Source organism: Vulpes lagopus, chromosome 10 (assembly GCF_018345385.1).
Source record: "Vulpes lagopus strain Blue_001 chromosome 10, ASM1834538v1, whole genome shotgun sequence".
Classification (NCBI taxonomy): domain Eukaryota; kingdom Metazoa; phylum Chordata; class Mammalia; order Carnivora; family Canidae; genus Vulpes; species Vulpes lagopus.
Genome location: NC_054833.1, coordinates 103,452,481 through 103,463,647, shown reverse-complemented (window position 1 = coordinate 103,463,647; position 11,167 = coordinate 103,452,481). Strand labels below are relative to the sequence as shown.

Here is an 11,167-nt window from a genome sequence, read left to right as displayed (position 1 = left end):
CCGGCCTGGGGCAGGGGCACCCTGGGAGCCCGGGCTCCGTGGGCCAGGGGCAGGGGCGGCCAGGTCTCGCGCCGGGACCTATGCCTTTGAATTCCTCTGTCCCTGCCCAGGAGGCTGTCTTGGGGTAGCCAGGCGGAGCCAGGGGGGCGGCCAGGAGGCACTGAGGAGGGCAGGTCTGGGAGCAAGTCCCTCAAACACCATTTCTAGGCCCCCAGGCTAAGGCTTCACCCATTCCAAATCCAACTCTTCAGACCCGGGCCCCAGGTCTCCTGGATCCTACCATCGGGCCAGCTGGAGCCGACTGGAGCAAGGAGGCCGTGGAGGGGCTCTCGGCCCTCTGCGGTTCACCTTCGCAGATGCAAACCAAACCAAACCAAAACAAGCAAGTGTTTAATAGAAAATAGAAACTGGAAGAGCATCCACTGTGGCAAGATGTGGTGTGTGGCGCTGCCCTCTCCCGTCTCGCCCCCGCCCACCCGGCACAGGTCTTGCCTCTGCGGCCAGCGGAGACACGCAGCTCAGCACCACCTCCGGGCGGCGCAGGAAGGCGTAGAGAGCTCTGCGCACCTTCAGGTGCCCCCAGACCCCTGCTGCTCCAGGTGAGACCACGTGAGGTACCGAATGGGAGACTGGGCCCTTCTTAGGCACCGAATACCCCTCAAAGGAAAAACACTCTCCTGAGGGTTCCTCCCCCAAGAGAGGGCTCCCCACCACCGCCCAGACAAGTCTCCGGCTCAACCGAACCGCGGGAGCACCTCGAGTTGCCCCACACAGATCGCCCCACTGGCCGCCCGGGGCAACAGGCCTCTGCCTGCACCCTCAGCACCTTCACGGAGCTGGGGCTCCAGGCTTGGATCCTGGGGAGCGGGGCAGGGAGATAGGCGGCGACTGGGACAGGGGGTACAGCTGGGCAGCCACGCACTGCGATGAGGGCTCTGGGCTGTGGTGCTGAGGGCTCGGCACCTCACAGTCCTGCCAGTTTAGGACAGAACTCTGTTTACCTGCAGGGGACAGGAGAGAAAAAAAGCAAACAAAAAAAAGGCTGCAGGAGTGGTCAGCAGCCCCCCTCGTCCTCATGTTGTTCGTGCTCCTGTACCCAGGGCCCATCTTGGCTTTCAGAAATGCCCTAGAGCCCTGGGGAGCTGAGTGCCCAGGAGGGTCCTGGCTCTGCTCAGTGATCCAGGCTCAGAAGGCCGGTGTCCTGCCCCAGCCCCATCCGCTCGCTCCTTACAGCAAGAACAGTACAGCAGTTCCATGACCCGGAAGCAGTTGTCCAGGAGGGCTTTGGGTCGCACCAGCTTCAGGCTCAGCCTCGGGGCACTCAGGAGTGACACTACCGCTTCCACCTTGGGGCCTGACCTCCACATCCTGGAAGGGAGGAGACCATCAGGACCTGGGGCATCACCACCACCCCTGCCCCTCAATACCAGTGAAGAGATAGGGCCACATCCCAGGAGAACCCTGGAGGCTGCCCTGCTTGGAGCTGCACAAACCAGGGAGGAAGGGGACTTCCTGTGACCAGGAGGGTAATTCGTCTCCTGCCTGCAGGTGCCAACCTTCCTGAGAGGGTCCCCCCTTGATGCCCCTCACCCAAGCCCAACACAGAGGCTCCTCTATTTCCATCTTAGGAAAAATGATTGCAGGGAGCAGGCGAGGACATAGGGAAGTAGGGGGCATCTTTGCTGTTCTAGCCCAGGCCCTGCCACCAGCACCACACAGGGAGTCCTGGCCTGGGGAGACTGTCCTTCAGGATTCAAAGGTCTCCACTGCCTGCAAGGAGCAAGACCCAAGGACCCTCCTGAGGGTTGTATCGTGAGGCACGTAGGTGCAAGGCACACGGGCCAGGCCAGTCTCAGGCACCAAGCTCAAGGTGCGTCTCTCCGTGGTACTTACAGGGAGCACCGCAGGGGAGCAGGCAGGCACAGTGGGGGACCGAGCAGGGGGCCAGAGCTGTTGCAAGAGATACGGCATAGGAAGGAAATGTGGGGCCTGAGCCAGGACAAGACCTTCCCTAAGGTAATGTACTGGGTTGAATTGTGTGACCCTGATCCCCCTTCAAAAAAGCTGTGTCCAACCCTGGTACCTGTGAATAGGACCCCATTAGGAAACATATTTGCAGATGTCCTTACGCATCTCCAGATGAGATCAATTTGAATTTAGGGTTGGGCCCTACTCCAATGACTGGTGTCCTTGTAAGAGGACACAAGAGGGAAAGGCCGTGTGAGGGTGGAAGCAGAGGCTGGAGTGACGTGGCCACAAGCCAACAACAGTAGAGCCAGCAGAAGCTGGAAGAGGCAGGATGGGCCTTTCCTCCCTAGAGCCTTCCAAGAGAGCATGGCCTTGCTGATATCCTGAGTGCGGGTGTCTGTCCTCCAGGCCTGGGGCAGAAGAATTTCAATTGTTTCATGCCACCAGTTACTGGCAATTTGTCACAGCAACCCTGAAAAGCCAGTCTACAAAGGCTTGGAAAGAGAAGCGAGTGTGGTGGAAGGAAGAAGGGGTCTGTCCCCATGGCCCACTCCCCAGCAGACACTGGGCGTATTTGGAGCCCAAATGGAGTCACAGGCCATTAACTCCATGAGAAAGAAGACAGACTTAACGCTGGTTAAATCTGAACAGCCTGGGGCGGCATGGTGGGGGGCAGGCCTCAGCCCACTCACAACCTCGTGGACAGCTCTTAAGAACTCAGGGTCAGGCTCTCTCGAGGAAAACCAAGGATACAAACCTGTCTGTCGAGGTCAGATCCAGCTTACACGGCCCACGGGCACAAGAGCCATGAAGGAGACCAGTGGGCCTCTAAGCCTTTGCCCAAACCAAAGCGTCCCCAGAACTCCCAGCAGCGGTGAGCTCCTAAACCCTGGTCCCCTCCACAGCTCACAGCTCCCCGGGGCAGGCTCCTGAGGATGGCTAGCATCAGGGAGTAGGGCAAAACCGGGGTGTGGGGGGGTGTCCTGCAGAACGGACGTGGCCTGCACGGGCTCACACTGATCTTGTGACCTGACTCTGCAGGCTTTTCAGAGGACACATCCCTGAGGCCTCAGATCAACCCTGCTGGGCAGGCAAACTTCAGGAACCTTATTATCATGATTGTTATTATTTGAAGTTCATAGTTTATATTAGGGCTCACTCTTGGTGGTGTACGTGCTATGGACTTCGACAAAGGAGGCGTTTACGGTGTCTACAGAAAAGCTTCATTACCCTAAAAACCTCCTGTTTTCATCACTCCACCTATTCATGCCTCCTCCCCTCTCCCCCGAAAGGAACTTTTAGAGTTCCTTTGGCTGGCTTCAGTGACTTGCCCAGGATCACAGAGCAAGAGACAGAGCCTGGAACATCCTGAGGCTCCTGAAGGGCAGGAGTCCTCCAGCCCAGGCCGCCCACTGGGCACTGGCCATCTCTTCCTCTCATTTCTCTCTCCCTTCGGGACATGCTGAAACTTTCTGTGTGTTTTCCTCTTCCCTCAACAATCCTCAGCCACCACACAAACACGCAAACACAACCTGCCCACCTGCACCTCTGCACAGCTCACCGTCAGGCTCTGCTGCACATCCAGCAGCAGCGTATGTACGTCCTCCAGGTACTTCCAGGATGGGTGGCCCTCAAGCAGTACTTCCTGCACCGACTCAGTAGCACTGAGGCTCACCCAGACCCACAGATAGCGCAGCTCCTGCTGGCTGACTCGGGCCCTCTGCTGTGGGGACAGGAGAAATCATTAAAGCCCACAGACACGGGGCTCTGGGCCCTTCCTGCCATCACCCTGACCACCCCCACCCAACTTGTCCCCACAACAAGAGCAGACCACAGGCGTCCACTGTGGGCACGGAGCACCCCTGGGCCGACACCAAGGTCAGGCTTGCTTGCAGAGCTGGGAAAGGTCCCTGGCAACAGGACTGGCGAGGCCAGTGTGCCTTGGGCTGGGTCCGTGGGGTGTCCCAGGAGGCAGAGGTCCCCAGCCCAGGACGGGATTCTCACCAGCCTGGTGATGTTGGCCATTCTGAGCACCCCCTCATAAGGCACGCTGACCCTGTAGTTGATGGGGAAGTAGTGTTTCTGGGGAAGTACAAGAACAAACCATGAGGTCAGAGTCAGCAATGGCTCAGACAGGTCCCCCCAACTCCCAGACAACTTGATGTAGGAGGAGAAGACCAAGGACCAGCCCTTTGATGGCAGAGGTGGCCTTCCATAGAGAATATGCACTCGGCTCCCCACCAGGACAATGACAGCTCTCTTTCCCCTGGGACCCAGGCTGAGACAAAACACGGAGTTCCTATGATGGCGGAAACTTCAGGCCGAGAAGTGTTCAAGGGACCTACTACCCCAAAAGAAGTATATTCGTTGGAGGTGAGGAAGACTATTTTAAGTAAGATTACTCTGAACCTATTACGGTGCTGGTTGCAGAGCTCTGCCAATATCCTAAAAACCACTGAGCTATACACATAAACAGGTGAATAGTATGGTATATGAATTACATCTCAGTAAAGCTGAGAGGAAGGAAGGAAGGAGGAAGGAGGAAGGAAAGGAAAGGAAAGGAAAGGAAAGGAAAGGAAAGGAAAGGAAAGGAAAGGAAAAAGAAAGAAGAAAGAAAAGAAAGGAAAGAAAAAGAAAGAAAAGAAAAGAAAAAAGAAGACCGGCAGGCTGCCAGAGCCTCAGGGCCCGGGCTCCTCTACCCTACACAGAGGTGCGCGGTCCAATTTCTAGGTCCTTATCTGCTCTGCTAATAAGCTCCTGGAGTTCCCCCAAGGCTTCCCGGAACCCATTCACGCAATGCGGGGTGAGTGCCCTGTGGAGGTGGGGTCAAAGGTCAGACCGAGCAGCAGGGGTGGAGGCCTCCCGGTTGGCTGGCAGGGGAGGGGACAGTGTGTGGGGGCCAGGTACACGGGCGTGCGGTGGGAAAGGAGGACAAAGGCGCCAGGGGGCTCAGGACTGAGGCGACGGAGGAGGGGCGCCCAAGGCCTGCGCCCTGAGAGCCCAGAGCCCGGGAAGGGGGACAGGGCGCTGCCTGCACAGTTACCATGTACTGAAGGCGGTTCCTGTACTGCAGCTTGTCGCGCAGGAAGCCGGTGACGGCACACTCCTCGTTCTGGGTCAAGGGCCACATCTCCAAACCCTGGTTCCCCAAGGCCATGCCAAGGAGGAGCCCGAGATCTGCGGACCGTGAGCAAGAGGAACGCATGAGCACCCCGCCACCTCCCGCGCCCCGCGTGTGCAAAGCTGTGCGTGTGCCCTCCCTTTCCCCGCGAGCCCTCCCAGAGCCCCGCGGAGGCCTTGCCACCACCTCCAGTGCTTGCCCTGGCTCCAGGCTCAGACCCAGCAAGGCCAGGTGAGCAGGAGCCGTCCTGCCCGTGCCCCTGGCCCCGGCCGGCCCAGCACCCGGGCAGTCACACCCCGAGGTTAGCGTCCGGTCTCCCCCTCCCCACACTCCCACCCGAGGGGGAGGCACAGCCCCCTGCCCGGGGCAGCCTCAGCCCCCACCCCATCTGGGGCGGGAGCGTCCTCAAAGCCTGGCTCTGCGTTTTCATCTGGGGGTTCAGAAGATAGGGATGCTCGTTCCAGCTCTACAGGTGACTGTTGGGAACCATTATCCTCCCTGCTGTAACGGATCTTGGCATCCCTCTCAGACGCGCGAATCACCACAGCCCTGACGAAGTGCTCGTCCTGGGAATCTGGGCCCTGCCCGCCCGCCTGCCCGCCTGCCTGCCCGCCTGCCTGCCAACGAGCTCCGCCTCCCAGGCATTACCAGCCTTCACCGCTGGGGGGCGCTGGGACTTTAAACACAGCTTTTGTGATTGCCGGGAACCCAACACACTTAGAAGAATTCTGAACAACAGTCCAACTGATCGGAGCAGAAAGAGAACATAAATGGGCAGGAAACGTATCCAAAAAAATCAAACTCACCAATAGAGGTAAAGAAATAATATTAAAACAATCAGATGAAAAAAAATTAAAAATAAATAAACAATCAGATGCCATGTTTCACGTATCAAAATGGAAAGTTGTGGGGGGAGGGGGTTCTTTTTCTTTTTCCTAACACTTGGTTCTGGCAAAGGAGTGAGGCAGGTGCTCTTATCCTGGAAAGCAATCTGGCAATTTTTATTATTAGTGAACTTAATGTCCAAACCTTTTGACCCATTAAGCCTTAAAAATTCTCATCCTTTGACCCATCTGGCTAGTGCAGGGGGTTAAGCATCTGACTCTTGGCTTCAGTTCAGGTCCTGACCTCAGGGTTGGGAGAGCGAGCCCAGGATTGGGCTCCACTCTCATCAGGGAGTCTGGTTGGGACTTTCCCTCTGTCCCTCTCTGCCTCACTCTCTCAGACTTTTTTTAAAAAAATTTAAAAACTTCTTCGCATCTTTTGACCCATTAAATTCATTTCAAGGGCAAACCTGAAGGAAAACAAGAGAGTCATCACCAAAAGATTTGTGTGGACAAAGAGTGCCGTGGCAGTATTATTCTCTTTAATAATAGTGAAAATATGTAAATGGCCCCGATGTTCATTAATGACTGAAGCCAATACAAACCACATTGTCAAAGAATGTTTATGATATGCTTATGTGACAGGAAAAGTACTCACGACATGCCTAGTAAAGTCTTTTTTTTTTTTTTAAGATTTTACTTATTTATTCATGAGAGACACACAGAGAGGGAGGCAGAGACACAGGCAGAGGGAGAAGCAGGCTCCATGCAGGGAGCCCGACATGGGACTCGATCCCTAAACCGCTGAGCCACCCGGGCTGCCCATGCCTCGTAAAGTCTTAAAAAAGCATGACTCAGGGATCCCTGGGTGGTGCAGTGGTTTGGCGCCTGCCTTTGGCCCAGGGCGTGATCCTGGAGACCCCGGATCAAGTCCCACATCGGGTTCCCTGCATGGAGCCTGCTTCTCCTTCTGCCTGTGTCTCTGCCTCTGTGTCTCTATGAATAAATAAAAATATTTTTTTAAAAAAAGCATGACTCAACATCCCTCCTCTGGGTGTACAGCACGACGTGGATTACATACGTCTGTGTGTGCGTGAGAAATGCAGTGCAAGTGTGCTAGAGGGAAATGTACCAAATCTCTATGGGAGATGTTTATGTTCTTTATATTTTGTAGGACTTTTTTTTTTTAAGATTTTATTTGAGAGAGAGAGCACGAGTGAGGGGAGGGGCAGAGAGAGGAACCTGCTCCCCACCGAGCAGGGAGCCTGACATGGGGCTCCATCCGAGGACCTCAGGATCATGACCTGAGTTGAAGGCAGACGCCCAACCCACTGAGCCACCCAGGTGCCCCATTAGGACATACTTTATATTCTACAATCAATATAATCAATATCTATATTATTGCTATAGTCAAAAGCAATCATTTGTTTTCTTTTCTTTTTTCCTTTTTTTTCCTCCCCAAAATAGCCAGGCAAGCTGTCGTCCTTGTCCCCTACCTGGTCATGAGTAGGAATTACTGTACTTTCTCCATTTACCTCCCTGGAAATTAGGGAGACTTTTGTTCTTAATCCCTCACTGCGCCGGGCCTGCTCCTTGCCGCCTCTCCACCTGCAGCCCTGCTGCCAGGCCTGTGCTCTGGCTGGGTCCTCACCAGGAGCTCCCTAGGTGGACACAAGCCCTGTGCCCAAGACGGCCGCAGCCTACCAGCCCTTCTTCTCACAGAAGTCCGCCAACCATATATTTTCAAGGTTGCAAATTTGCAACTCATCTTGCGCTTCCTCTGTCTCCTCCCAAGCGCTTGTCCTGGTATTTGGACAAAAGAACAGATAAACACAAACCGTCCCAGTGTTTTCTGCCGGCTTTCTATCTTGTCTGTAAATCACTGAGGCCCTCAGCTTGGCACCCCTGCAGGTCAAGATCACTCCCGGTTCGAGGTTTTTGCTCACATTTTGCCCTCCTCCCGGGGTTTCCTCTCAAATGGCAGACCTCTTTCAAGGTCTCACCAAGACTCCTTACCACCCCCCAGCAGGCGCTCCCCTGCCTGAACCAGTCCCCAATCTCTGTCTCTAGCACCATCTGTTCAACTTGCTCCTTGACCAGACAACTTGGCCCCTGTTACGTGAATCCGTAATGCAGTTAACCACAACATGGTCTTGTGTACTGAGCATTTTGGGGGTTCATCTTGAACAAGGAATCAGGAACATGCATCTGAATCTTCTGGAAAGCTGGTTAAGGCCCAGACTGATTCAATAAGTCTGGGGTGGGCCCAGAGAATTTGTATTTTTACCAAGTTCCCAGGTGCTGCTGCCGCCTGTCTGGAGACCTTCCTTTGATACTCACAGAGCCCTTGATGTCCAGAGACAGTTGCAAACTGTGGGCCACAGCTGGTTCAGAGATTTCACATAAAAATCTAACTTTGCATCTTGTCTTTAAAAATCAGTACCTCTGGGATGCCTGGGTGACTCAGTGTTTAAGCGTCTGCCTTCAGCTCAGGGTGTGGTCCCAGGGTCCTGGGATCAAGTTCCATATCAGGCTCCCCACAGGGAGCCTGCTTCTCCCTCTGCCTATGTCTCTGCCTCTCTCTGTGTCTCTCATGAATAAATAAAATCTTTTGTAAAAACTAAATAAAATAAAAAATAAAAATCAGTATTTCTGTCTGCACTTGGCCCTCCTTCCTATGGGGCAGTGACCATGGCTGCCCAGTTAAGCCCTGAAATCTAACCCTCACTGCCATTACCCAGATCCTAACAACTGTGGGCCCCTAGCAGGGAACAAGTCATAGAAAGCCACCACGTGCCAGCCTGGCATGCATGGGCTGTGCCAGAAATTTTGTCCGTGGACGCTTTGCCTTCCCCCAGACCCAGACTTCCTTTAGATCTGCAGAATGACCACCATCTCCAAATTTAAGCCCCTCTTCTGCTGCCTCCACCCCGAGAAACAAGTCAGCAAACCGGTAACTACCCAGGGCCAGCATGGCCATAGCCTCACAGCTGCTCTGCACCCCAGAGGGCCCCATAGCCAGCACAACCCCCGACTCTGGAAGGGGGCCAGTCTTGCCCCCTTGTCATCCAGAAGGAAGACACCCCCAAGACAGAAGAGGAGGCTGAAGAAAGAGCAAGTGAGAAAGGAGATCCCTTCCAGAGTCTCTGGATGGAAGAGGGAGGGGCTGTGCTCTCCAAGGGACAGCCCCTTGTGCAGGGACAAATGGGACTTGTCTATCAACCCCACCTGCAGCGACAAAATCTGAACCTGAGGAGAGGGTTGAACAGCATCCCCCCACCCCCGCCCAGAACTCCTTGCTCATCCAGATCTTCAGATATGACCTTATTTAGAAATGGGGTCTTTGCAGGTAAAATTAAGGCCACTCTGAATCCAGTGACCAGTGTCCTCATAAGAAGAGGGGAGGACACAGAGAGGGAAAGGCCAGGAGGAGATGGACACAGACTGGAGCGATGCCACCACAAACCATGGAATGCCAGGTGCCACTAGAAGCAGAAAGAGGCAGAAAGGAGCCTCCCCTAGAGCTTCAGAGGAGACTGGCCCTGCCCACACCTTAGTTTTAGACCTCTGGCCTCCAGACCTGGGACAGAATAAATTTCCACTGTTTTAAGTAACCGAGCTGTGGCAAGTTGTTACGGCAGCTCATCCCTTTCCGCACCCAGCCCATCCACACGCCCCTCATCTACACCCCTCCCTGCCTCCCACCCCACAGCCGATCCTTGCCAAGGCCTGCAATCAGCCTCCACCATGCCTTCCATTCCCACGTCCATCTCCGGAACAGACCTTCATCTCTTCCTGCCCAGAAGGTTGCGACAGCAGGGCCAGCAAATACCACGGACTGATTTCCTAAAGCAGAGTAACTCCCAGGCAAAAGCCCACCCCCAGATCTTGAACCTTCCAGGGCTCCCTGCTGTCTCATGAATTGACATTCAAGGCCTCCACCATCGGAGCCCAAACCAGCTACAGTGTGGCCTCTCACGGTCTCACTGCTGAACCTTTGCTCATGCTGTTCCCTCTACCTGGGACACACCCTCACCTTCCCACATCTACCTGTGTGAACACTGCCCACCTCTGAAACCATTTCAAGTGGCACCTCATCCATGCTGCTCCTCTGGCTCCTGGTGACTGGAAGCTTCCAGAACACTGGGTCTTGGTCCTTCTGTGTGTTCTGAATGCCCTGACCCTTTGCAGTATCCCTCTTCAAGGGCCAGGCTGGATCCCTTGCAGGATCCAACCGTGGACCTTGTCCATTAGGCACACAGGTCCTAGCACCTAACTCCATGCCAGGCATCACAGAGAGGGGCGTGAGCTAGCCCAGGTCCTTGTTGCCATGGCAGTAACTCTCCAGTGGGCATGTGGGAGGCACCAGAAAAATGTGTTGAATTTGAGTCAATTCAATTGAATCTTGGAGTCTGAAGGGATCTTGGTCTGGCCTCCCACCAGCAGGCTTGAGAGGCTTCTAGACGCTTTCTGTCCTCATTTCAACTTATTTTTCTTTTTACCAACAACACTGTTCTCTTTCTTTTAATTTTGTTCTATTATGGAGGGAGGGGCAGCGGGAACAGGCTGCCTTCTCCAGCACCTGGTGGCACTTGCCCCACGTGTCACGAGGCCCACTTTCTCAAGCTCCCGCCCCCAGCTGACCACACCCAGGGAGGCCAGAAATCCTCTCTGCACCTCCGCCCCCCACCCAGTACACCCCAGCAGCAAGGGGTCTGAGAGGGTGGTGCTACCACTTGCCCCCAGTGCCAGCCCCATCCCCCTGACCTTCACCCAGCCTAGACCTCGTATCCAGCACGCCGGTCTGAGCTGGGGTCGCCCAGAGGCAGGGCAGAGGGCGGCCATGGGAGTCCCCAGGCTATTAGGCTGGGAAGCATCTCAACTTGTCACCAGCAAGAATGGCCTGGTTGCCATGGTTACAGCCGAGCCCAGCTCTGGGCCAAGGCCTCCCCCTGGCCGTCTCCACAGACACCCCCAGTACTCACAGTGCAGCCAGGCGATTCCCCGGGGCATGGTGGTGCGCTGTGTCCCCAGAGAGCAGAGGCAGTGTCCCCAGCCGTGTGTGTCTATCCACAAAGACCCAGGCAGGGCCTACATGGCCTCAGGTCAGCAAAGGTGGCCCAAAGCTGGGGAAAGGCTGGCTACAGAAGAGCAGCCCGGCAGGGGGCAGCAGGTGCTCCTGGGGCAGTGCCCGCCCTTATCTGCCTGGCAGTGTGGAGGGCAGCCGGGGGGCAGCAGCTGCGAGTCCCATGGC

At 55.3% G+C, this 11,167-nt stretch overlaps 1 protein-coding gene across 7 annotated transcripts; it reads right to left on the bottom strand.

Annotated features, from left to right (window-relative positions):
- Positions 1-377: 377 nt before the first annotated feature.
- IL34 (interleukin 34) lies at positions 378-11,037 on the bottom strand. Of its 7 annotated transcripts, none has more exons than XM_041772490.1 (7): positions 10,899-11,037; positions 5,012-5,145; positions 3,973-4,050; positions 3,509-3,691; positions 1,894-1,950; positions 1,232-1,368; positions 378-1,001 (listed from the first exon to the last, which is right to left on the bottom strand). In XM_041772490.1, the coding sequence occupies exons 1-7, from the start codon at positions 10,924-10,926 to the stop codon at positions 998-1,000; spliced, it is 621 nt and encodes a 206-aa protein (XP_041628424.1). In that variant the 5' UTR covers positions 10,927-11,037; the 3' UTR covers positions 378-997. The 7 variants fall into 7 exon arrangements, with proteins under 7 accessions (XP_041628424.1, XP_041628425.1, XP_041628427.1 ...); XM_041772491.1 differs by having other exon boundaries at positions 3,509-3,688; XM_041772493.1 differs by lacking the exon at positions 10,899-11,037 and adding an exon at positions 5,473-5,612.
- Between the last annotated feature and the right edge of the window lie 130 nt (positions 11,038-11,167).

What these genes read in the sequence shown, in the direction of transcription:
- IL34 (XM_041772486.1), bottom strand. Translation starts at nt 5,519, where the DNA reads ATGAAAACGCAGAGCCAGGCTTTGAGGACGCTCCCGCCCCAGATGGGG. An exon ending in TGAGCTGTGCAGAGGTGCAG is followed by an intron (nt 1,951 to 3,508) that starts GTGGGCAGGTTG and finishes CTCTTGCAACAG; the next exon opens with CTCTGGCCCCCTGCTCGGTC. An exon ending in GCTCCCCTGCGGTGCTCCCT is followed by an intron (nt 1,369 to 1,893) that starts GTAAGTACCACG and finishes CCTCCCTTCCAG; the next exon opens with GATGTGGAGGTCAGGCCCCA.